The sequence below is a fragment of the Arvicanthis niloticus genome, chromosome 12, assembly GCF_011762505.2.
Source record: "Arvicanthis niloticus isolate mArvNil1 chromosome 12, mArvNil1.pat.X, whole genome shotgun sequence".
NCBI classification, from domain to species: domain Eukaryota; kingdom Metazoa; phylum Chordata; class Mammalia; order Rodentia; family Muridae; genus Arvicanthis; species Arvicanthis niloticus.
The window spans coordinates 30,296,277-30,323,106 of NC_047669.1; the positions used below are offsets into that span (position 1 = coordinate 30,296,277).

The 26,830-nt window shown below is 38.0% G+C and overlaps 2 protein-coding genes across 5 annotated transcripts in view; one reads left to right on the forward strand and one right to left on the reverse strand.

Moving 5' to 3' along the window:
- Window positions 1–1,201, reverse strand: part of Atp6v1a (ATPase H+ transporting V1 subunit A) — a 50,506-nt gene extending 49,305 nt beyond the window's left edge. Inside the window, exon 1 of one of the 3 annotated variants that reach the window (XM_034515000.2) lies at window positions 892–1,201. The gene's annotated coding sequence lies outside the window, so the exon portion shown is untranslated. Of the gene's footprint in view, window positions 1–823 lie in introns of all 3 variants that reach the window. The other 2 variants (XM_034515001.2, XM_076942981.1) reach the window with 2 other exon arrangements.
- Window positions 1,202–1,708: 507 nt separating this feature from the next.
- On the forward strand, window positions 1,709–23,055 carry Naa50 (N-alpha-acetyltransferase 50, NatE catalytic subunit). 2 transcript variants are annotated; one of them, XM_034515192.1, is made up of 5 exons: window positions 1,709–2,015; window positions 17,008–17,144; window positions 17,712–17,831; window positions 18,363–18,429; window positions 20,054–23,055. In XM_034515192.1, exons 1-5 carry the CDS (start codon window positions 2,008–2,010, stop codon window positions 20,229–20,231), a joined length of 510 nt encoding a protein of 169 aa, XP_034371083.1. In that variant the 5' UTR covers window positions 1,709–2,007; the 3' UTR covers window positions 20,232–23,055. The 2 variants fall into 2 exon arrangements, with proteins under 2 accessions (XP_034371083.1, XP_034371084.1); XM_034515193.2 differs by having other exon boundaries at window positions 1,871–2,015; window positions 17,011–17,144; window positions 20,054–20,381.
- The last annotated feature ends 3,775 nt before the right edge of the window (window positions 23,056–26,830 follow it).

Genomic DNA, 26,830 nt, shown 5'->3' on the forward strand with positions numbered 1-26,830 from the left:
AAAGGAATGACCCACAGGCCGAAAACATGAGGTCAGTAATGTCTAGACTCGATCTTCTTGCCTTTAAATTATAGGTAAATGGATTTGGATTAATTATTGTTTTCAGCTTGATCAGCTTCCGAAGAATTACTTCCCTTTCGGGAAAACCTCGTCACTTTCCCATAAGCTAGTCTGGGTCTCCATCCCAACAGGGCAACACCATCTTTCATCGCCTTTCCATTCAACTGAGACTGTCGCATTACCAACACCCTGTTCTGAGGAGAGTACAACCACCTTCTCTCCCAAGAAAAAGGTATAAGGCTTGTTCTTACTCTTCCAGTCTCATCCAAACACTCACTGAACCTCTCCTGCAAGGATGTCCGACAAAAACCTTAGAATCACCGAGAACGCACATTTATGGGGAAGCCCTTCAGTGTGACTCTGCAGTGAGGGCCGTATCAGTGACATTCCCTCCCAAGCCTGTCTCACTACAGACGCCTCTGCCTCCAGGGGTTTTCCTATCATCCTGATCACCTGAGCCAAGGCCTTTGACAAGGAAGGAGCTTTGGGGAATGGGACCCGTCGGTGGTTGCAGACCCCCCAAGAAATGGCTAAAACAATCCTACCACCTACCACCTGAATCTGCCCCAAAGGCTCCAAATAGGGAACCATAATGGCCGCAATCGCTCTCAACCCAGGGAAAGGTGGGCAACACAATCCCTCGTCAATGGACTACGGTGACGGTGAAGGGCCAGGGGTCCAGGAGATCTAGAGAAATGATCTCTCCCGTGCAGGAGGACAACGGGAAAGGATCCCTAAGCACCGCAGGCCGCGGTTCACTCACCCCAACGCCTATCTGCTCTCACGCCGTCAACAGTCCCCACCAGCCACCAGTTACCTGTCGCACCTCACCTGCCCGGGCTCGAAATGCAGACTCAGTACCTAGACGGGACCCAGAGGCTCTGTCACTGAGAGGGGAAGTCTTCAGCTGCAGGAGGCGGGTCGGTCTTAGCTAGTCATGTGACATCAAGCCCCACCCCGCTTCCCCTCCCCGGGCACGCTGCGTCTCGCAGGCTTGAATCTTTGCGGATCTCCTGGATGGCAGTGGTTCCGCGATTTATGAAAAGCGTTATTTTCTTTTACACAGTGACTGGGTTATATAAACTACAGAACAGAAAAGGAGGATGGCAAGGGTTAAAGTGCATTGCTAAGGAAGTGACGCTCAGTCACGCTCTAGGGACCGGAAATGGCGATGAGTCCCACCTCTAAGGCCCCAGTAAAATCCTGGCTGGAAGACGTAAGTCTATCACGTGATTGCAAAGAAAAAAAAAAAAAACCTGTGAGGTTTGCCTGCTGGAGGATAGCCAAACTATCCGGATCCATCGTTATCTTTTGAACTTGAAACACATTTACTGCAGGTTTCCACAGGCTTTCTCACATTGAGAAAAATCCGTTTTATAAAACCCTACTAGGCGGCAAGAGGGTTTGAAGGTCACTGGAGCTCTAGAAAGAAAGTGGGGTGGAGGCGGGAAAAGCTGATCTTGCTGGTTTCAGAGGGAAGGGTGGAAAGATCCGGATTTTGCCGCCGGAGCCTACCAAGCAAGCTCCACCGGAGTGTCGCAAAGGGTGGGCGGAGCTAGCCGACCGCAGGCCCAGCCCTGGAGAAAGGGGGAGACGTCTTGGCGGCGCCGAGCATTGCGGCTGCGCGCGACGCGGCGGCCGCGCCGGCGCGCTGAGGGGGCGGGGTGAAAGGTCACAGCGCGGCGGCGGGTCTGGCTGGCGGCAGCTGCGGGCGGGAGCGGAGTGTCCCGAGTGCACGTGTGGAGGAGCGGCGGCAGCAGCGGCAGATTTCCCCGCGTCTTCAAGAGCCTCAGGGCCTTGGCTTTGGCTTTCGCGGCCTCCTCGGCCCCTCAGCCAAGAGCCGGTGTGTGGGGTTGAGTGGCCTGAGCTCAGGGCGCGGAGAGCTCCGGGCGACGAGGACGACGGCGTTGGTGGCGGCTGTAACGACGGCCTCAGCAGACGGGGAAGATGAAAGGGTGAGGAAGGGCAGCTGGCGGGGACCGGGCGGGCACGGGAGACGGGCGTGGGTCGGTGGGCAGGGAGGGCGCTGCGAGGAAGCGACTCGCGCGAAGACCTGGCGGAGGGACATTGCCAGGCTTCCCGGGTCCCTCGGCTCCCGGAGGGGGGCGGAGGCTAGGCCGGCTGTTGGCGGGCTGGAGGGCCGGCGGAGACAAGGGCGCGAGTCCACGATTTCAGCCGGAGGACGTGTGTGCACCGGATGAGACCACGGGGAGAAGGTATTATGAGGCGCCCGGGGCCTCTTCCCGGGAGCGCACGACTGAGCCACCTCAGGTGCTCATCCAGATCCGGGATCCACGCTGTGGCCGCGGGCTTTGACACGTTGCGGTTTCCTCTTCCTACTTGTGGGCCGTGCAGAACCTTCTGGAGGGAAAAGGAATTGGAATAAAGAGCAAGGGGGATGAGTGTTAGGAGCTAGTGACTCAACGGACTTGGGTTGGGTCAGAGCGAGTGGAGGAGGGAGGGAGGGGGAATGAACTCGAGCGGTGTAGACTTTGGGGTGCCAAAATGTTTAAGGAAGTATCATGGATCAGTAGGTGGAGCTCTTGCTTCAGTGGTGTGTGTTGCCCCCCAGTGCAAGGAGGAGCTGCTTTTTTACTCTTCGTTTGCAAAGTTGAGGTTTTAATCTTTCGAATCTTCCGAAACATTAGAAGTTATTTTGCTTTAACTGTTCCCGTTTGGTAAAAGTATTTCCTTTCCATTGATTTATATGCTGTTACAGTATTTAGCACCAGGAGTTTTGGAGGTTGCCTTTACAACCTCCTTTATATGTTTTGTTTAAACCTTTAATATGTTTAAGCTTTTTTTTTTTTTCCAGAAAAAAAGCTTAAACATATTAAACTTTCTGAAACAACCAACGTAAGGGTTTTTCTTCCTAAGTCAGCTGAAAATTATAACTACTGTTTCAGTTAGTTGTTTGTTCAGCATCGGTTTTTTTTTGTTTGTTTGTTTTTGTTTTTTTTTGGAGAGCAAAATAAATCGTTTCTCCAAGTGAGCTCGTTCTGTGTAAAATGAAGGTCTCATATCTCTGAAAGTTTTGATTTTAAGTCTACATATAAAACATTTTTTCTAAATTCTGGTTTGCTTTAGATGATTTTTTTTTTTTTTTTTGGCTTGTTTCGGGATGTTTGCTCCACCTGAACCACGATCCAGGATGCTTGGTGATTTTTAAAAATATGATCCAGTTATCTTTAGGAAGTTTTATTTTTCTAGTAGAATATGACTTTGATACTGTCTCTCATTTTTTTTTTCTACTCATTGCTACAAATTCAGGACATACTTGTCCTGTTATAGTAAAAGCAATGAAGATAACAAGACAAATTATTCTGGATGTTTAGGTTAAAAAAATCTTGGGTCTAGTTCAGTTTCTTAAGGTGTAGGTTGTAATCTTTCTCATACTTGACAATAGAAATGGAGCCACACAGTGGTAGTGTTGGCAGTCTTTTGGAACTTACTGGAGTTCTTGGAATTGAAGGAAGTACTCAGTGCTCGGCAAGTACTCTGCCACTGAGCTATGTCCCCAACACTTTATTTTGAGGTAGAGTCTCACTAAGTTGCTCAGGCTGACGCTGAACTTGGCAACAATCTTCTTGCCTCCCTCAGCCTTTTGAGTTGCTGGTATTACAGGCTTGAGCCACCAGCACCAGCTGGTTCCTTTTATTTAAGTAGGTATTTAAGTGTAACATGCTGGAGGCAGATGCTTAGAAATGCGTTACTGGGCAAATTGGGAGAAAACTTGGAAATGTTGAATCCGTAGGCCAGTAATTATGCTCAAAATTAAGACTCCTTAAGTAAATTTTCTACTTCTTAGGATTCAGGGCTTAGAATTGGTTTCTGGACTAAACAAATTTCAAGATGATTTCACAGGTATTTCTTTGATTTTTTTTTTTTCCCTAATTCACTCCCAATAAGCATGGGACTTTAAATTTTCCTTTCCTTCCTTTTAAGATACTATAGAAATGAAATCAGGGTATAGTAAAGTTTTGTTTTATTAAGATGTTGATGTCTTTGAGATACAGAACTTGTACAACTATGTTCTATGTGTTCAGTCTCCTGACTCTTCATGGGAAAGACTCTATTCCATGGATTTTGTTTGAAATTTTATTTGCTAAGTTTTTATTGTACATTGACCTTACCAAACAGTTAAGTAGGTAAATCTGAAGTTTTGAAAATTGAAACCCCCACACACACCAATTTAACCTATGATTTAAATTTTGGGCATTGAAACTTTTTAAGCTTACTTTAAAAAATACTTTTATTTCATAATTTTTACTTTAGTATTCTTATTAGTAATAGCAATAGGATATCCTACTGTAAATCATATATTTTCCTTATCTCCGTAGTAGATAAATTTGCAATTAATAACTACTATATTTTTATGTACATATCTAGAAAAATGTGAAGTACATTGACTATTTTCTCTTTCAATTGTGGCTTGTTTTTATGAACCAAGAACATTATGGCTTGAATTTGTGGTTGGTAAGCTGATTACTTTTTGTCTCTTATTCCTCTCTGGGGAAGATGATATTCAGTATGCCATAGATATCAATGACTGGCAGTATAATTAGTTGTCAGTGTTATAGAAAATAAAACTAAATCCACTTATCTTTCAATTATAATAAAGAGGTGCAAATTAGTTCTAATAAAAAATGCCTTTAAATAAGATATGAATGCTAAGTGGACCAAAGTAAAGATGAAAAGGTAGATAGGATAATATAAATACAGAGCAAAATGGTTACCAACTGAAACTTGGCCAAATGGGGAACACAAGATTCTATAGTTATAAATGAAGCTTTGTTGACAAATACAGAATAGTCATTATACTAGTGTTATATATACTGGGAACAGGCCCAGGAAGTCTTCTGTGTCTTTCTAGGTGTTAATTTAAAAAAAAAAATAGAAAATAATATTTGTATATGTATCTCTTCTCAATCAGGATGGGGACCCTAACCTTCAGATCCATCCATCTCCTTTGCCGAATAGCTGTTTGCTACTGAGCCTGGATACAAAGTGTATCTTGTATACCAATAAAACTTTGTAGAACCTAACTAGCAACCAGTTATATTTTTGCTTTTTGTGTAAACCAGAACTTTGTGGTCTGTTGATTGACATACTGAATTTTAACAAATACTTTGTGATGCCTCCTTTACTGTGTTGAGAGTTTTGAAATATCCAAAATATCATGATTTTTAAAAGTGTATCTTCTACTTGAAGAGGTATCCATATTGGTGAGTGGCAGGGTGTTACTATAGTGATTTCTTCTTTCTCAAAATGGTGGGCAACTTTTAATAAATCTGTAGCCATTCAGTCAATTAATACATAATTTAATAGGGGTTTCTGTAAGTTTCCAGATTAAATTCAGTTGGTAATATGTTTGCCTAGCAAGCATGAAACCCCAACACTGAATAACTGGATATAGTGGTATACACTGTTTTCCCAGCACTGGATAGACAGAGGTCAAAGTATCAAGTTCAAGGTTACATAGTAAGTTTAATGACAGCTTGGGATACATAGGGCATTGTTTGAGGAAAAAAAAATTTTTTTCCTATGTGTAAAAATCCAGGAGGCTAAGTGCATACATGTTTTTCCTGTTTTATTATAATAATTTGCATAGTTCTTGTTACAATTTGTAGCCAAATTTTGGATTATTACATCCTAACTTTTGTCAGTTAAAATTTGGGGTTTTTTTTGAAGCATTGTTTTCCAAAGTCAGTGCCTTTGCCATAACAAACTAATTATTACCTGTCATAAATTTTACTTTGCTGCTTTATCCTGTGGAAATCTTGATTTTTTTTTTTGTCCTCCAGGTATTAACTATAGCTTTCAACTTTATGGATTTCGAGGAGGCATCTCTTTTCAGTTACTCAAATAATTTTTCTTTATTTTTGTTTTAAACCTAGCCTACAGTAACTAGTTTACTACTAGTAGCCTATAGAAGAGTTTTCATTTTAAAAATGGATTGTAGTTTAAAGCTGCAGAATTGTAACGCAGTAGTACTGTCACCCAACCTTTCTTTGCCCCCACCCCCTCAGCTAATTAAAACTGTGCTGTCAATGGCGGTTCACGCCACCACTTGGGGGGCAGAGGCAGGCGGATCTCTGATTTCAAGGACAGCCAGTGCTACACAGTGAAGCCCTGTCTTGATAAACAAATAAAACCCAAACAAACCTCAGTGTCTAACTTACTAGCAGAGTGTTAGCCTTCCCTGGTGCAATAATGGAATGCCAGCCACAGTCGGCCATGAGCAGTTGAAGTACTCTTGTATGGCTAAGTAAATTTTAGTTTAATTTTTTAAAAAAGATTTCTATGTGTATGGATGTTTTGCCTGCATTTATTTCTGCATATCATGTGTGCCTGGTTTATAGAGACCAGAAGATGTTGATCCCCTAAGGCAGAAGTTCAAAACAACTGTGAGCCACCATATGGGTGCCAAGAATATAACCCAGGTCCTCTGGAAGAGTGCTCTTAACTGCTGAGCCATCATTTAAATTAAAATTTAAGGGTTAGTTTTTTGACATTTTAAAAGTACTTTTGACACAGATTGGATATAGATCAGCACATTTTATTTATGAATTTATTTTAAAGTTAATATATGTAAATTTTCCCAGGAATATTAGCATCTGAGTTGAAGTATGCTGTGAGTAAAATAAGGGGATTTTAAAGGTTTAGTCTGGCATGGTGGTATGTACCTGTAATCTCATTACTAGGGAGAGGAGAGTTATGTGACTTTATTATATTTCTTTTGGACATTACTATGCCAGGGCCTTAAAGACCAAAGTTGTGTAAAAAATGTTTTAGAATGTAATTCCCAGGTGGTAGGTATTCCTAAATGTTTCAACTTGTGGCCACATTTAACTTGTCTGTTCATACCTCTGTATTAAAAGATTCTGAGACTGCTTTGGGTTTTGATGATAAAATCGTTTCCAATTGCTTCTACTATGGTTGAAAAACATAGCTGGAAATGTGTGTATTTGAATTTCCTAAGCTAGTTCAACCTGTGTCTGCTTCCCATTATTCCTCACGTTTATCGTTATTTTGTTTTTTTCAAAAGAATTAATTTTTTTTGTATGAGTATACCGTGGCTGTCTTCAGACACACCAGAAGAGGGCACCAGATCCCATTACAGATAGTTGTGAGCCACCATGTGGTTACTGGGAATTGAACTCAGGACCTCTGGAAGAGCAGTCAGTTCTCTTAACCGCTGCGTTTTTTTTCAAGATAGGGTTTCTCTGTAGCCCTGGCTGTCCTGGAACTTTTGAGTTGTGAATGCCTTTAATTCCTCCAGAGGCAGAAGTAGGTGGATCTCTGAATTCAACTCCAGCCTGGTCTACAGATGGAATTTCAGGACAGCCAGGGCCACAGAGAAATCTTGTCTTAAAAAAAACAAAACAGGAAAAAATTTTGTTTGCATGTGCTATGACTACACATGACTATTTGTAAAATAATAGGAATTGTTTGTTTGTTTGTTTGTTTTTCGAGACAGGGTTTCTCTGTGTAGTCCTGGCTGTCCTGGAACTCACTCTGTAGACCAGGCTGGCCTCAAACTCAGAAATCCGCCTGCCTCTGCCTCCCAAGTGCTGGGATTAAAGGTGTGCGCCACCACCGCCCGGCCAGAAATAATGTTCTTGAGAAAATGAAGTTGAAACATTCAGATCAGTTTTATGGAGCAAGAAGTTGGGAGCTGAGGCTAGATCAGTGTCCATCAATAGGAATGGCTTTATTATATATTATGCAATGCTAAGGTGTTTAATTTGGTTTGTAAGACTGTGCAACTGGGACTTCTGCTGTTGCTCGTTTTGAGATTTCTGCAGCCTAGGCTGGACTTGATCTTGATCTTCAGTACCTCTACCTCTAAGTACTAGAATTACTGATGTGCCTACTGTACTCTCCAGGATTTTTAAATAGAACAGAAATCAAGCTTTTTTTTTAATCTTGATTTTTTTTTATTGTGATAACATTATCTCCTCATATTATCTCCTTCCATTATACTTTCAGAATTCAAGCTGAAACAATGGTTTGAATTAACTTGCAAAAGGAAAAGTATGGAATCATTTATAATATTAAATGGATTTAATGGGTATTAAAGTAGAACATAAAGTGTAAGTTTCTATTTGGCAGAAGAGGCTAATCATCTTTATGATCGTATTACCAGGAACCAGACAGAAAGGGTCAGGGACAAGATAAATCCTTCATAGGCATGGCTCCAAGTACCTTCTCCTCGTTAGGCCTAGCTCCTCCTAGTCACCCATCCATTCAGTATGAATAATGAAGTTAGAATCCCTGTGGTCCAGTTATCTTTCAGTAACCCTACTACTTGGGGACAACTCTTGAATATGCTCAATCATGACAAATAAAGTATACCTCAAAACTAATTTTCTATATTGGCTGAATTGAGCTATAAATGGATAAATGAGGCTATTCATGAAGGCAGAGCAAAGAGATAGCCCCCAGTGGGTAAAAGCTAGGGGTCCAATTAAACAACCTAAGATGTGCAGCCCCAGGGAGTGTCCAATCCAAAATGTCAGCCACTACAAGATTAACACGCCTTACTTTAAAATCTAGATGAGAAGCCCAAACCTAGCAACCGATTCTTGGATTTACTGACAATACTGTCTTACATTTTCGAGTTTGGTGGAAAAGATAAGTGTAAAAGTTAGTGCCTAGTCATGGTTTATTGGTGCACTTGGGAAAAGGATTAGTAGTTCAGGGTCATGCTTAGCTGCAAAAAACAAGTTCCAGGCTAGCCTGGGCTACAGGAGACACTGTCTTTAAAGAAATTGGGAGAGGGAAGGACAGACAAACATAGTAATAGAAATAGAAAAGCCTTTTGAGCAGTTAGTATATTTAAGCTGTGTTTTTACTGAAAACCAGAGTTTAGATTAAGTTCTACTAGTCAGAAGGGGAAATCTGTTTTAATGTCTTGAAATTTTTTACTGACCTTAGTCATGCTTTGACCTCTGCTAAAATATGTTTTGAGTTGGGGCTGGTGAGATGGCTTAGCAGTTAACTTGCTTTTCAGGAGGTCATGAGTTCAAATCCCAGCAACCACATGGTGGCTCTCAACCATTCGTAATGAGATCTGATGCCCTTATATGGGTGTCAGAAGACAGCTACAGTGTACTTTGGGCCAGAGTGAGTGGGGCAAAGGGAGCAAGAGGGAGAAGGGGTAAAATAAATAAATCTTTAAAAAATATGCTTTGAGTTTGATATGGATGCACTCTTAGGGTGCATATATACCTCTCTTTAACCTTAAGTAATGCAGATGATTCCTCTGAGGGAATATGATAGAATGGATCTCTCACTATAATGAAAATTCCTAGAAATGCCTAATGCTACCTTTATTTATAAATGTTTTCTACAAGCACATTCTCTGTTGGAGCCTTGATTTAATCTCTATAAAGTGGAATGGGCTCAGTTGTTTCTGTGGCACTTTCAACAAAAAATAATTAACAAAACCTAATTAACTAGTTCCATTTATTTTCCAAGGTAGGTTTTAACCATTGAAAAAATAAGCAAGTATAGGGAGTTTCTCTGCATTTACTTTTGCAGTTAAAAGTAAGTCAGACCTTGGGGTGGGGGTGGGGGGTCATTTTTGTGGAGTCATATCTCCATCTTGTGGTCTTTTAGAATATTGCTGATAAATGTGTTTTAAGTTTTTGAGCATAATTGCATTATGTTAATAACTTGATACATTTGGATGTTTTCTATAGTTTGATATCTCTAAAACTTACCCTGAAAACTGAATTCCCATCTAAACAGTATTGAGAAATGTGAATGGTAAATGGTTAGGTTATGGGGCTCTGTGCTTCTAAATAAATCGAAACCTTTGTTATTCTTACAGAGTTTGTTATAAAAGGACCTTTTTCTCCCTATTCTTAAATCATATGACTATTACTATAACAAGACCACCAACCAAATGTGGTCCCTCACTCTTGCATTTCTCTCTAGAACTGTGAGCTACATAAACTTTTAGTCATAAGTTTGTCCACCATGTAATGTTCTATTGCAACAGCCGACAGTGACCCAACAGAGTGCTTATTATCTAATGGATACATAACTTTACAATGGCTAACAAGAGCTGGGCTGAGCAGTGAATTTGTACTGCAAAACTAGGGAGACTTGACACAGGCTGATGATCCCTGGAGCCATATTGTCCCAACAACTCAAATATCTGTATGCATTTTTGTATTTTCTGTTTTATTTTATTGCAATTATTCACCCCTAGTCCAGTAATTCTTAGATGAAGATGGCATGGGGTGTCATAACTATAGATTTGAAAATCAGAAAATGTCACATGAAGTTAATTGAGCTAAGAAAAGTTTTGTTCTCATAATTGCTGTCTTTGGCTTTCTGCAACTAGGATTGTAAACTTGAGTGCCAGGAGGAATTGAAATAGATGAGGTAGGTGAGTAAATCACAAAAATCTTCTCATGTTAATTAAATGGCAGCCATTTAACTTAAAAGGAACAAGGAGTGGATAAAATGCTCTAATCACTTGTCTGACTTAAGTTTTAGGCCAACAATCTAAGGTTCTTGTTCTTTTTCTTCTGAAGTTCATATGTTCTTTGTAGTTTTCGTTTTGTTTGAGCATCTCTATGTGACCCTGGCAGTCCTGGAACTTGCTCTATAGATCAGGCTGGCCTCGACCTCAGAGTAAGGCACCACTGCTGAGCTCTTGTAGTATTTCTATAGTGTGTTGGAAGTAACAGTTCTCAAAAGTAGTCTGTTACAAGAGCTTATCATTTTATGTAAAAAAAAAAAAAAAAAAAATCTTGAAGTACATTGTACCACTGTTTGTTTTGACTCATTTAACACCAGCATTGCTTTAAGACACATTTGGTAATAAATACTTAAGTGCATAAGATTTTTTTAAGGTCATTATTTCCTTAAAAGTGACACTAATAAAAGAAAACATTAGGATGAATGCTCAGTGGAATCACCTTGGATTTAATTTCTCTCACAAATAATATCCATACCAGGTGTACATACATGTAATATATATTTGTTGTACAGATTTACACCAAAAGCAGACTTAACAGTTGGAGGGCTGGATATATTGGAGGTTGAAATGTTAAGTTTTGAAGGTTTTGTTTACAAAAGTGAGATATGTGTATGGCTTTCTACAATGTCAGAATTTATTGAATAACATTAAATTCACAAGGTTTAATGATTTCAGTGGCAGCAATTTGCCAGGTAGTCTGGTTAAAGTGAATGCAAAAGGCTTTTTGTTGTTGATTGTTTGATTTTGAGGTGGTTTTTTTATGTACCTTTGGCTGTCCTGGAATTGATATGTAGACCATGCTGAACTAGACCTCAGAATTCTTCTTTGCCTCTGCCTCCCAAGTGCTGGAATTATGTGTGTGCCACCATGTCTGACAAATATAAGTTCTATGATTCCCATCTAAATTGTTAATGTAGACTTATTACATAGCAAATATGTTTACATATCTACATATGTGTATATATGTGGTTTGTACAATGAGTACAAGTTAGAGAGGCTGCAACAAAAGTTCAGGTTTCAGAAGTGAGCTAATCATCTGTATTTAATAGCAAAACAAACCAGGGAGTTGCTTCTGGGGTCTAGCTTTGAGAGTTCAACTTCAAGATGGAAAACTAATATGGTCTGAGAACAGGAAAGTTGGAAAGGTGGACAGAAGCCAAAGCTCCAGGCACAATCTGAAGTCCTTTGCCTATTGGTCCTTCACACAAACACACGGGATGGGATGGGAGGAGTTGGGGGGAGTATATAAAGTTATAGATTAAAAATGGGGCTGTGACATCACGGTGTTGGGTGTGTATCACTTTATGGTGCTAAGAGGAGGAAATTATACTTTTTTTTTTTTTTTTTTTTTTTTTTTTTTTTTTTGGTTTTTCTAATCCTAAATCATGCGTCCACATTTCCCTATAATCTCAATATATGTCAATAATTTATAGGAAGATTCCCTTTCTGCTCCCAGGAGCTACTAACTCATCAGTTTGTGCTGGATAAGTAGTGACTGACAAGAAGTAGTATAGTTTGTGGGTTCCCCTAGGAGCCACAGTCATCCTTTTCTCTTAATGGCACTCCTTGGCAAAACAGCCTAGAAAAGCACTGTTTCATACAATATAGTCTCAAGATAGGGCAGGACATACCTGATGGTGACAGTACTGCTTCTTTTCTTTTTACTTCTTTTTACTGTTTCAAACAGTAAAAAACAATGCAAATGAACCATCATCTTATTTTAAAGAGTTGGATCAATCCTAAATCAGTAAAAAATTGTTCTCAGGGATATAGAAAACCATGGAGCCCCATAATGCATTATTGGTGGGAATATAAATGGGAGACAACCTAGTGTTAATTTTGTATTACTAATTTAAGAGTGACTTCAGACTTCATGGCTTAAAAGTAACACAATTATAGCTCTTAAGTTCAAATACTCAAAAATGCTTCTCACTAAACTAAAATCAAGGTTTTGGTTGAAAGGTAATTTACATAGTATCCACCACATAGAATTTCAGCATGTCTCCTTATTTAGAAATAAGGTCTTGGAAGATGAAATTAAGAAGGGGTCATTTGGATTAGAGTTGATCCTAAGTCATATGACTGGTGTTTTGAGAGAACAGGTGCAGCAGGAAACCTATGATTATAAAGATTATAAAGTTTAGATTGTCCCAAGCCAAGAAATGTCTGTCCTGTCACAAGCTAAAATAGATAAGGAAGGATTCTTTCCTAGAGCCAAGAGGTTATGAGCTTGTGGAAAGTATTCTCAGATTTCTACCCACCCGAACTCTATGTGGTCATATTCTTGCTTTAAGCCTTTGAATTCATGGTCTTTTGTTCAGAAAAGGCAAATACCTGTAAGAAGAGAAGATAGATATATTGACAGCTGGGATAGGAAAAAAGACTATAAATACTTTTGGATGTGGTGGGACTGTTCCAAAGGTGAATCGATTTGATAGTTGTTTATCTTTGCACATAGCCAAAAATATCACTGATTCTCTTTAAACATTTTATGTATGTGTTTTGCCTGCATTTGTCTGTGCAGGACATGTGTGGAGGTCAGAAGAGGGCATCTGATTTTTCTCTTAACTCGTGTTATGGTTGGTTGTGAGCCAGTTGGTTTCTGGGAATCAAACCCCAGATCCTATACAAGAACAACAAGTGTTCTAAACTGCTAAACCATCTATCTCTCTAGCCCAAATGCTGTATTTTTAAAAGCTGAATTTTGTGAGTACATCTTCGGAAGGTTACATAGAGAAAGAAATTGAGATGGATCATCACCATCTTTAATCACAGTAAGACATCACTGTACATAAATAGCATACTTAGAACAGCCTAAGTTTTAAAACTGCCAAATACTGGTGAGAATAAAGAACTGGGATTCTGGCACACCTTAAAATTTAGTATTGTCATTCCTAGGTATTTAGTAAAAAGAAATTAAAGCATACATTGTCACAAAAACATGCATCAAATATTTATAGCTCCTTTTTTTCAAAATCTTCAAAACCCAGTAAACAACCCAAATGCCCTTTAAAAGATAGAAGTGTAGCTCTGTGCTTACATTCAGGCCTGGTTTCAACCTCTGATAGTGAAACAGCCCAAGTAAGAAATGAACCCATGGTACTTTATGAGGTACTACTCAGTACTAAGCAAGGTTGGGATGAACTGTGTGCTGAAAGAACAGCATAGTAAGTCTTAATGGCATTTGGATGAATAAAAAGCAAAACAACTAGCCTGGTCTTGTATATGTGCTTTTGCACTTTGAGGTGGAGGCAGGTTTATCTCTTGAGTTAAGGGTCAGCCATGGCAGTATATAGAGTTCCAGGAAAGCCAAGGTTTCATAGTAAGAGTGTCACTAAGAAATGAAAGAAGGAAAGGAAGGAAGGAAGGTAGGTAGGTGGGTGGGTGAAACAAGCAGTGGTGGCGCATGCCTTTAATCCCAGCATTTGGGAGGCAGAGGCAGGCAGAGTTTCTGAGTTCAAGGTCAGCCTGGTCTACAGAGTGAGTTCCAGGACAGCCAGGGCTACACAGAGAAACACTGTCACGAAAAACCAAGAGAGAGAGAGAGAGAGAGAGAGAGAGAGAGAGAGAGAGAGAGAGAGAGAGAGAGAGAGAGAGAGAGGAAGAGGAAGAAAGAGAGAAAGAAAGAGAGAAGGGGAGGGAGGGAGGGAGGTGAGTAAAACAAATCCTGTGTGTTAATTAATTTATGTGACATTGAAAGGGCAAAATTAAAAACAGAAGAGATGATTGCTCACCTGAGGATGGTAGAGTTGAACTACAAAGAGTTACAGAAATTCATTATGATAATAGATACCTGGTGAGATGGCTTTGTATAATGGTGGTTACATGGTTAAACATACTTGTCAAAAAATTTATTCCCCAAAAACATGAGGTTAATTTTAATAAAAAGATAAAAATCCAAGAAAAAAATGACCTCCCAAATAACTGGGAAATCAAACTTATAAGCTGATGGACTTAAATTTGACTTAAGCTGATGATTGCCTTAAAACTGACTGAAACTACATCTCATTTACGATATTAAAATATGACTCAAGTACATACTGTTTGCAAGAAACATGTTGTGGTCAAAAGATAAGATTCCTATGTTGCTCAGGGTGATCTTGTATCCTGGATTCAAGAGGTTCCTCTGCTTCACCTTCCCAAGTAGCCAGGATAACAGCCATGCATAGTAGACTCACCCAGCTGCGCTTTAAAGACAGAGGAACGTTAAGGCTTTGTGTGGGATTTGTTGTTGTTTTAAATAGTGAAAGGTATGTCATGCAATGTAACAACTGTTGAATGACATTTACCAAGAAATCATCTGTTGTGTAGTCTTCTCCCCTGCTTTTAAGATTGAATTTTATGTTTGAATGTAGGCTGCATATTGCAGGGATTTCTGTAGAGGCCAGAAGAGGGCATTCTATTCCCTGGAGTACATGAACTATAACTACAGGAGTACAGGCCATTGTGAGCCATGTGACATGGGCATTGGGAACCAAGCACTGAACCTTTCTTTCCAAGAGCAATAAGTGTTCTTAACGACTGAGCCATTTCTCCTACTTCAGAAGTTATTTTTTAAAAAACAAACAAACAAAAAAGAAAAACCTTAACCTCTTTGACATATCTTTCATGCATTTTAGTAGTGTGACACCTTGGCTACTAAGTAACTCTTACTGTTAAGTGATCTAATCAGTGTAGTCAATATAAGCTGATATAGTTACTGCACCCAATTATGGCATTAGAATAAAAGAGCTACTTGTGCACTTCTGTATTTTACAGGATATAATACCTGTATTGGTTTGGTTTGGTTTGGTTTTATGTAAAGAATACAGTCTGGAAATGGAAGGTAGGTTTTAATAATGGGTTTTTAAAGCTAGTGATGCAGCATATTTACCTGATATGGTGAGGCCTTAGGCTCAGTCTCTAGCATTGAAAAACAACAGCTAAAGTTTCAAATAAACTTCAACCTTAAAGAAGGGAAAACTTAGAGCACTGTGACCTGTCTAGAGAAGACATGACTGCTTCTTATACCGGGGATTCATTATAAGCTGTTGAACATTTGTGAGAAGATCATTCACTTATGTGACTAACAGTGAAAAACCTACCAGTGTGGCTGCTCAATAAATTCATGTGCTCAGATTTTTTTAAAAATATTTGGAGAATATACAGTAAACACAACTGACATAATAGAAAATGAAACAAAATAGCTAAAGTAAATCTAAGCTTTTCAAAAAATAGAACGCCAAGTTTCTTTATATTAGTGAGCAAAATGTCCAAATTTGATATTATAGAGTAAAATGGCTTAAAGGATTCTAACCTAAGATAAGGTTCTGTATCATATTTACTCATGTCTGAGTATGTCAGTTTCTTCATTTTTTTTTTTTTACTAATACAGATCAAGTGTGCCTTATTTAACTAGCCCCCTATCAGTGAATGCTACAAATATGATATATCCCTGCATTCCATTTCTATTACTATAACGCTCTGTAATCTCCAACTACCATGGAAGTAAGTAGGAACTACATTTATTTTGCTGGCCTCCTGGTTGTCTTAATTTTTATTTTGTCTTAGTATTTACTTTTTTGTTGTTTTTGCTATCTACTGTAAACAATTTCTAAGAAGGCAAATGAGGGCCCTGAAGAGATGGCTGAGCAGTTAAGGACACCTTACTTTTGGTTCCCAGCACCCACATGGCAGCTGACGTGTATTTATCTGTAATTCCATCCAGTAATTTGACACTTTTCTGGCCTCCATGGGTGCTAGGCACAAATATATTATGCATACACACATGCAGGCTAAATACTCATAAATAAAATCTAGTCTTAAAAAAAGCAGTTAAGGCTGTGGTTATAGTTACTGAAAAAATTTAAGTAGCATTCAGGAGGCCCTGAACTTGATCTCAGCACAAGAAAGATGTCTTCAGATGTCTACTCATGCCGTTTGTTATGTTATCCCTTTGTTAATATTAAGATATTGTTGGTCTGTTTGATCAGTAATAGGTGTATCTGCACTTTTAAATTGTAAGCTATAAGCACTTATTACAGGATAATATTTCTGGCCTTTTTGGTTATCGTGGCCCTAAATTTACAGTTATATAGAAGCTATGAGTAGAATTTTGGTTGAATGTTTGGCAAAATTTGCTTATAAGTGATGGTGTTTTAGGAATATTAAGCTATAACAAAAGGGTTGAATTTGTCAATCATGCAAAAATGACTGATACTCTTTTAATATTATCTTACCAATGAAGTTTTTTGTTTTTTTTTTTTTGTTTTTTTTTTTTTTTTTTTGGTTTTTTGAGACAGGGTTTCTGTGTAGTCCTGGCTGTCCTGGAACTTACTCTGTAGACCAGGCTGGCCTCGAACTCAGAAATCCTCCTGCCTCTGCCTCCCAAGTGCTGGGATTAAAGACGTGCGCTACCACCGCCCGGCTAGTTAATTATCTTTTATTGAGTACATTTTGGTTTGTTCCAGTAGCCGGATCGAGCTGGGAGATGTGACACCACACAATATTAAACAGTTGAAGAGATTGAACCAGGTCATCTTTCCAGTCAGCTATAATGATAAATTCTACAAGGATGTGCTAGAGGTTGGCGAGCTAGCAAAACTTGGTATGTATTTTCCCTTTTTCAAAAATTTGTATTCTTAAATTATATCTGTTAAAACATTAGAGCAACTAATATAGGCTCCTTATTTTATAAGCATAGGAAGTTTGAATGTTACTGATTTTGAGAAATCAATATTGAATACTGGACTTTTAAAAACAAATACTAAGTGTCAAATACTTTTTAAAAGCAAATACTTTTTAATTTAAAAAGAAAGTGTGACCACATGTGTACATCAGAGAATAGCTTAAAGGAATTGAGTCTAGCCTTCCACATGGTAAGTTCTAGCTATTACATGTAGGTTGCCAGGCTTGGTGGCAAGCATCTTTAACTGCTGAGCCATCTCTCTGGCTCCAAAGTTGTTTTGGTTATTTACTGTGAGCCTGTGTGTTTATCACTAATTTAGTAACTATTACAGAGAAAGTTTAGCCTTCTTCATACAGTGTAAGTGTTAAGGCCATTGATATTTTTATAAGTAGCTAGTTAAAACCTGATGCTTATTAACTTTTTAATTGTTTTTAAAAGGAGCTGATTAAAATGTTGAAATTTACATCTTTGTATTTCTTGTGGCAGCATATTTCAATGATATAGCTGTAGGTGCAGTGTGCTGCAGGGTGGATCATTCACAGAATCAGAAGAGACTTTACATCATGACACTAGGATGCCTTGCACCTTACCGAAGACTAGGAATAGGTAAAAATATGTGATGTTTTGTTCTGTTGTTTTGTTTTAAGAAAATTGGGAAGTCAGGCAGGCATTTGCACAGCCTTTTAATTTCAGCATTCAGGAGGCAGAAGCAGACAGATCTCTTGAGTTCAAGGCCAGACAAAGCTACACAGAGAAACACTGTCTTGAAAAGCTAAAATAAATAAGCGAAAGAAAGAAAGGAAAAGAAAAGGAAGGAGGGAAGGAGAAAGCAAACTGGGAAGGGGGTACTGAATGGTGAAAAAGAAATGAAATCTATTGCTTAGTATTCATGGAAATTTGTTCACATATTGTTTATCAGTCTGGAATTGTTTGTACTAAAAAGGGCCCCCTTTCTAGTAATTTTAGACATGTAAGTTGCACAGTGGGGACAAATTTGGGGAAATAATGAATGTATAGTTGTACTCTAATTCTGTGTCAGAATTAGATAAAGATATTGTAAAGATAGCAAGTAGATGTCAGATTTCAAGGTTGATTCATAAGATTATTTATTTATTTATTTATTTGTTTTATTAATAGGAACTAAAATGTTAAATCATGTCCTAAACATCTGTGAGAAAGATGGCACTTTTGACAACATCTATCTGTAAGTACCTAATGTTCATCAAATGTCTGATAAATTATCAGTATAAATCCCTATCTGACAGAAACTGGGATCTACTCACTCATTGTATTATTTATTTGATTTGAAAACCCCTTGAAAGTATGCTTTTCTCTTGATAACAGTAGGGCTATAAAAGGGAGCCTGGAGAGAGTTCATCTGGTAAGAGCATTGACTGTTCTTCCAGAGGGCCCCAGTTCCATTACCAGCATTCACATGGTGTCTTAAAACCATTTGTATCTCCAGTTCCAGGGGATCTGGCACCTTCCTTTGGTATATAAGTGGTGCACAGGCATGTATGCAAACAAACATGCCTATATCCATCAAAGAAATTTTAGAAAAGAATAAAGTACGTTCATTTAAAGTATTATAAATCCATATAAAAGGGCATGCTATTTACAGATGACCTATGCCTATCCTCCCAGCCTTTAAACTACCCTAATTTACTTAGCATGTCTACAACAAATAAACTGCTATAGAAGTTTTTATTATACTGTATTGTTTAGGAAATAGTGAAGAGTGGTATTTATGTTCCATTCAGGATGACTGTTTTTAAAGTCAGGGTTGGTAAATTATGTGTGGGAAACTGATACTGTAGTTGAAATATATATATATATATATATATATATATATATATATATATATATATATATAATTTGGTTATAATTATATACAAGAAACTTGAGGTGAAACCAAGATCACAGTCCAGATAGTCAGAATCTTGAGACCATTAATGCCATTAGTAGTTGATATATTTTATTCAAGATTATGAGCAACATGCTCATTTATAATAGAGTTTAATAAAGTCAGAAGCAACATAGTTGAGATTATACTTGATTTGAAGAGGGCCACAGTATTAAGAGCAAAGACAACTGGGTGTTGTGGCTCATGTTTTTCGTTCTAGGATTCTGCACTCAGGAGGCAGAGGCAGATAGATTCTCATGAGTTTGAGGCCAGCCTGGTCTACATATAGTGAATTTTAGGACAGACAGAAACAGGCCACTCCTGTCTCAAAAAAACAACCAGCTAACAAACATAAAGCCAAGACAAAGATCACAACTGATTGTTTTCACATTGGTATTGCAAAGAGGAGTGAAGGAAGCTCAAGAAGATCTATTTGGGCAATTGAGACTGTCTTGTATTTTTAGTGTGGGTATTTGTGGGGAAAGGCATGTACACATGAGTACAGGTATCCAAGGAGGCCAGAGGCATCAGATATCAAAGGACCTGAAGTTACAGGCAGTTGTGAGCCACCTTACAGCAGTGCCAGGAACAGAACTTCGGTCCACTGTAAAATTAGTGTGTGCTTTTTTTAAACCACTGAACCTCATAATAGTTTAATCTTTGTTAACTGTAAGAATAAACACTGATCCTCCTGATCTCAGCCTCCTGTCTTGCAAATAGAGGAATTAGGTTAAACGTGTAAATTATAAGATTTACTAATAGGAATTGACTAACCTTTGTTAAATATTGATCATTGTAAAAAGAAAATGTGCAAAATGTCTGAATTGGCTACCCTTGACCAGTTTTAACGATTTGTGGTTAAGACTTGGAAGTTGATGGAAATTGTCTTATATATGTGTCTGTGTGTGTATACCCTGTATCTTAGGCATGTCCAGATCAGCAATGAGTCAGCGATTGACTTCTACAGGAAGTTTGGCTTTGAGATTATTGAGACAAAGAAGAACTACTATAAGAGGATAGAGCCTGCAGACGCGCATGTGCTTCAGAAAAACCTCAAAGTCCCATCTGGTCAGAATGCAGAGACACAGAAGACAGACAACTGAACAAATCACAAATGAACTTTCTTGCACTTGCTTGTCGCCAAATAAAAGAAAGACCCATTGGTTCCCTTCCCCCCTCCCTTTCTCCAGCTTTCCTCCTTTGTTATTCTTTTTTTTTTTTCCCCCTCTTAAAGTTTTTAATACTTTCATGGACTCTTAAAATGATCATGTTTGGATTGTTTAGTTCTCTTATTTCTGTGAGGTGGTTGGGTTGAAGGAAGGAGAAGGTAGATCTGTATAGTTTCACAGTTAAAATGTCCCCATAATTGGGTGTCAGATGATTTCAAATTTTTAGCTGAATTTTTTTTTTAAACCAACATCCTGCTTTCACATTGAAGGGCAGAGCCTACTATACTGTTTATTTCAAAAGACAAAAAGGAGCAGCAGCAATATCTTGTTCTCTATTTCATAGACAAGCTTAGTGTATTTGTGGTACTTTGAGTTTTACAGACTGTCGATGGGGTGCTAATCCCCAGTATTGCCTTCACTCTACCTTTAGTCCTCTGAGCACTCTCAGGAGTTGGACCATTGTTATCCTTGTGAGAAAATACCAAGCTTAGTTAGGTTTTTAAAGCAAGTTTTTCTATTTGCTGATTGGCGGGGCAGTTTGTGTAGGTAGTATTAAACTTTGGTCAAAGTATTTCAGTTAAACTGCTTTTTTTGCTGAGGAATGGATTTCTCGTTAGCAGGGTTTTTTGTTTTTTCCTTCTTTCCTGCTGTTAATCTTGTTACTAGAGGCATTAACTGGTAGAGTGTGGGCTGGTGAAATTAACTGTTTTCATATCCCAGCTAGAGATACGGCCTTTAACTGACCTAAAGAAGATTGTTATAATTGATTTTTTTTTCCTCTTGTTTTTCAATAAGCCCAATAATAGTGTAACCTTATAAATGGAGTTATGCCCTTATAAGTCGATACCCCTAAATAAACCTGAAGCAAGTGTTTTCTCTTGGACATACAGAATTGCATTACATAAAAAGCTTAGATGGACTTGTAACACATTAAGTGTATTTAATGTCAACTAATACAGATTGTTAAAAGTGTGGCCATTGAGCGTTTGATAATATATGAAAGAATTTCTAGACAGTATTTTTGAAAATAACATGTTATGCTATTGCTTATCTGTTGGAGAACATCCCAGATTTGCGTACACTCTGTGCCTACAATGTTGAGTTTAAAGATTTGGAATAAGAGGAATCAATAGAAAAATTCCTTCTATTCTTGGAACAATAGAAGTATAAAGTGTTAATACAAATATCACTGTGACCTTCAGTTGACAGGTTTGGTTAAGACCAGATCATCTTCAGGCACACTAGGAGTGGCTCTGATGGATTGAGAACTGTAATGTGGAGACATGTGAGGTACATTTTCCTCACATTGTCCTGTCTCAAACAATATGGAATTTCTTAGATTGTTAGTCATCAGTGGCTCAAAAAATGTTCTCATTAGACTTTAAAACAGTACAGATTGTGTGTTTTCTTTCATTCGACTTTAAAAGGAAGTTTAATACATCATATTAGTAAAATTGTTGTATGAACGTCTCATTTCCAAATAGGTTAAATGGTAAAATTATCTCACAAGATGTTTATGCACACCTTATAACTCTTACGTTTTTATTTGAGAATGTGAAAGTTTGTAAAGTGGACTTCAGTAGTCTTGAGTGCCAAGAATATAGATAAGGTGTGGGATGGATGGATGGATGGATGGATGGATGGATGGATGGATGGATGGATGGAGTAGTAAAATTGTAGAAATACCATGCTTGTTTCTTGGGTATCAGTTTCTTAAACAGTCCAAATCTAAGCTCAGAAGTTTAGTGTTAAGCACCTTTACTTTCATGGATAAGCTTCAGTGTGCTCTTGCCAAGAGAAGAGGGCATAAATTATAGCAAGATTAGTTTGAAAAAGTCAGCAATTTTGTAAACTTCCTGATAGCAAAATAGATTTTGATATATTAAAAGAGTTTTCTGAGATGACACTGCCTCTATTTCTATAACCATTTCACTTGGACTCTGAGTAGTCCTATGAATGTATCCCTAAATGTGGTTATTGAAAACCGAATAGCTGCCTCACAACAATTAAGTACATGTTATTTAAAGAGGAGGAACAAATAATAAAGATTGATTTGAATGTGTAGGCTCCCTATTATAGCTTTTTCCACACTAGTCAGTGATTTAACCTAAAATTTAAATGTATGTAAAGGGTCAATTGTCCTGTATCAAAGTTAATTAAATAATTCCATCCACTTACATAGGGGAAGATGTGGAAGAGGTAGAAACTGGGACTAATCCATAGCCTGTGAGTCAGGAAATACTAAAGTAATGCCCCATGTTGAATTTGTGGGTTTGGGTCTTGATATGTTTGGGCTTTTTCTTTTGTTTTTTGACATATAATAAAAATAATTTTGAGGTAAAACTAATTCTATTAACTGGAAGAGAACGGGCTATCATTTTTCAGACAGATCATTTTTACTGTGGGGTACATAGGTTAAAATTATTCTGTATGCTATTTGAATTTAGGTTCTAAAGTAAAGAATCAATCCGTAGAGAAATCTATGCAATATGTAATTTGTCAAGATTAATTTTCATCTGGGGAAAGAAGTTGCTAAGTGTCTCCAAAGCAGGTCACTCATTAACTGAAAGTCCTCCAAAAAGAGAACTATTGGGAAGCATGGTGTGTGGTGGTGGAAGAGAAAACCTCCCTCAGTTTTTGGAGGGAATAACTTTAAAGATACTTAAGTGGCTACGTTTACTTGGTGCAGTTAAGAATTAAACTTGTCAATTTTAATGTTGCTGTTACATCTAAAATAAACTTATGTGATGGTCTGGTAGTGATTTGTCTGTACATGTCATGAAATCGTTATTGTGCTGAGCTTTGCAGTCTGCAACTATGTCATTGTGTACTGTGATTCATACTGTCTTATATTTCTTTAAGGCCTAATTCAAAACTCATGAATAATCAAGGTATGCTAATTCAGACCTCTTGGAATTGGGAAAAAAAAACACTGGCTAGTATATCTGAATTTTATTCTCCGTGAAAGAAAAATGTAAGATCCCCAGGGATAACTTACTGCCGTATTTTGAATATAATTATTATAATAAATAGAACCTTAGGCTTTGTTCTAGTATGAACTGTAAATGTGTATATTCTGATCTATTACTTTTTTTAGTAAAATGTGTACTTTGAAATTTTTGTCTTAACAGGATTAACTAGTCAAGATGATCTGAATTAGCATTTTACTTATTCCACAAGAAACAATGGTTGGTCTTTATCTTATTTGCCATATCACTCCAAATTTTAGCAGTTTAAAAATAACAGATCTGTTGTATTCTATAGTTTCCCAATCAATCAGTGTGTGATATATCCAGTTAAGTCTGACAAAAGATCAAGTGTCTGCCCAGGCTGCAGCAACAGCTACTTCATTTCACTTACATGGCTGCTAGGCTTCAGTTTTTCAGTATGTGAGTATATCCATTGAGTGGCCTAATCTAATACTCCTAAATCTGATATAGAAACCGTTTGGGATGGAACAGTAATATAAAACACTTATTTGCTTAACAAAGCCTAGTGTTAGTCTTAGGAAGTTATTGTCTTTTGTTATATTGTGATGAAAGCTTAAATTTTAACAATTGGAAAAAGTTAGTAATAGGATATTTTGTAATTTTATGAACATTCAGTTAACTCTTGCTGTCCTCAACAATTCAAGACATGAGTTAAGTATAGATTAAAACATGTTAAATGGCTATAACTTTGGTACTGATTCAAAGTATTCGTTTTGGTCAACCAAACTTATGGAGCCTATCTATTTAGCTCGTTTTTGAGAAACCATAATGGCAATATCAGAAGTCACTTTTAAAGATTTGAGCAGTGTTGAATTTTTGCTTGTCATTAGAAATCTCCCAGATTTTACTTGTGTCTCCTCTAAATGGTTTCTATGAGTTTACTAAGTGCCTTGTCTTTTAAGTTCTGCAAATACAGTAATGATCAAGCGAGGTAAGGTCTATATAGCCTCTAAGTTAAAAAAGATGACAGGGTCTTTGTATGTAGTCCTGGCCTGTAGACCACCTGCTTCTGCTGGATTACCTGGAGCTGGGGTTCTGGGCAGTTATGAACTGCCCAACTTGGGAGTTGGGAATCAAACTAAAAGATCTGGAATTGCCAAAAAAAAAAAAAAAAAATTGGAATTGCAACAGGTATGGCCTGTAACATTCTATTTAAGTAGAAAGTCTTAAGTGAAGGACCCTTTAGGAACACAGCTGGTTAAAAAACAAGGTTTCAACTTGAGCTTGTTAAGTAGTTAAGGCTGGACTTGAAATCTTGGTTCTACCTAAGTGTTGGTATGACAGGTATACATACATGCACACACATAACATACCACTACCTTTAGGTTGGCTAATGGTTTACAGAAGTAAAAGTTATCCCATCAAGCTTGAGTTTTCTTTAACATAAAGCAAATATGGAGAGAAACATTCTTTACTCTGACTTTTTTCTTTTTAACATTGCCTCGAATATAAACAAGCCTTAATGAGGTTTAAAAGGCTAGTAAGTTGAAACGTCAGTTTTTGCATAGACAGCTATATATTATAGTTATTACATCTACTTAGAGTGGTGTACATTAACCCCATTGTGATCTTTAATCAAGCTACAATTTAAAAGTTATAGATTCCCTCAAATCTGGTGGGTTTTTGATTTTGTCTTGGGGTTTTGTCTAGTTAGGTACTAGGCTAATTATGTAGTAGGGGTGACTTTCAACATTTCACCATTTGTATTGGGAGAAGAGTGTGAAGCATTAAGAGCTCGAATGTAAGACCACATTATGTTACATGGACCTTATTTAGAGAGAGATCTTCATCACAACACCATCTCTAGATCTTGTGGTCTTTTTTTTTTTTTTTTTTTTTTTTTTTTTTTTTTAATGTGTGAGCTTGCTCAGGCACCTCATACTTGAGATCAGAAGAGCCTCTCGAACTGGAGTTACAGGGGTTTGTGGGCTGCCCCATGGATGCTGGGAACCAAACCCAGGTTCTGTACAAGAGTGGTAAGTGCTCTTAACTGCTGAGCCATCTTACCAGTATTCCTTTTTATTTTGCTGTCACAAATATCTTGGACTGATGGAAGACAGTTGTTCCCAGAAATGATTTGTGTTTTTTAATATCTTCCATTAAGCATTACCTATTCAAGTGATGTGTTTCATTTATTCTTAAACACTGACAATCCTATAAATGTAACTTCTATTACTTAATAACTACTAGGTATTTCTGTAGTGTTTATAAAGTATCATGTATCCTGGGCTAGATTTAGAGCTTGGTTACTGTAGTATCACCAGCTCTTGATGGTTCTTTATAGAATTTACAAGTTAGCACCTTGACTTAGATCTTGAAATTTGGTCATAGCGACAGAAGGTACCTGGCACTGACTGAAATGATTGTGAAAAGGTGTGTCCCTGGAAAGCAGCATTTTTTTCTTTTGCAGTATTTCTTTTGGGATTGAATTTAGTATCTTTTTGTTTGTTTGTTTGTTGAGACAGGGTTTCTCTGTGTAGCCCTGGCTGTCCTGGAACTCACTCTGTAGACCAGGCTGGCCTCGAACTCAGAAATCCACCTGCCTCTGCCTCCCAAGTGCTAGGATTAAAGGCATGTGCCACCACCGCCCGGCTGAATTTACTATCTTAACGTTGTTAGGCAAAGACTGATTTGTAAACAGCACCCCAAAGCTAACCCCTAATTCTGCTTCCACCTTTTCAGCACCACCTAATCAGTTATAGGTAATTGTGAACTGTTGGATGCAGATGCTAGGAACTGAACTTCCTGGATCCCCTCCAAGAGCAGCAAATGCTCTTAGTGCTGAGCTATAGCTCTAGCCTCTGGCTTTCTTTACTTATTTTTTTTTTGTTGTTGTTGTTTTTTGTCTGAGAAATGTTTACATGATCCTAGATATTATATTTTTGAAGTTTACACGCCTGGAAATTCAGCACATGAGTAAGAAATTCATTTGTTAATAAATGACAAAAAGTTTGAAATATATTGAACAGAAGGACTATGGGATACAGCTATAGAAATTGTGGAAAGTATAATCTGTGGTGGTGAGTGTACACGAAAAAGCTTGAATCACGTATATATCTTGAGAAGTGGGTATGGAGTGAAATGTAAAACCTAAAGGAAGTTAGGAAATTACAGCAGAAATCAGTATGCAAGAAAAGCCATGTCAAGAAAGTAATAATGGGCCAGGCGGTGGTGGCGCACGCCTTTAATCCCAGCACTTGGGAGGCAGAGGCAGGCGGATTTCTGAGTTCGAGGCCAGCCTGGTCTACCGAGTGAGTTCCAGGACAGCCAAGACTATACAGAGAAACCCTGTCTCGAAAAACCAAAAAAAAAAAAAAAAAAAAAAAAAAGTAATAATGGACAAAAACAAGACTGGATGACCAATAGTATGATTTTAAAAAAATGGTCGTTTGGGTTTTGGCTTATCTGTAAATTTCATGTAATAAATTTTACACAAAACCAGGCACAAGATGGCTCAGTGGGTGATGGTGCTTGTTAATGAAATATGACAACCTGAATTCTATACCTCGAGCCACATGCTCAGAACTGACTTACTCCCATGTA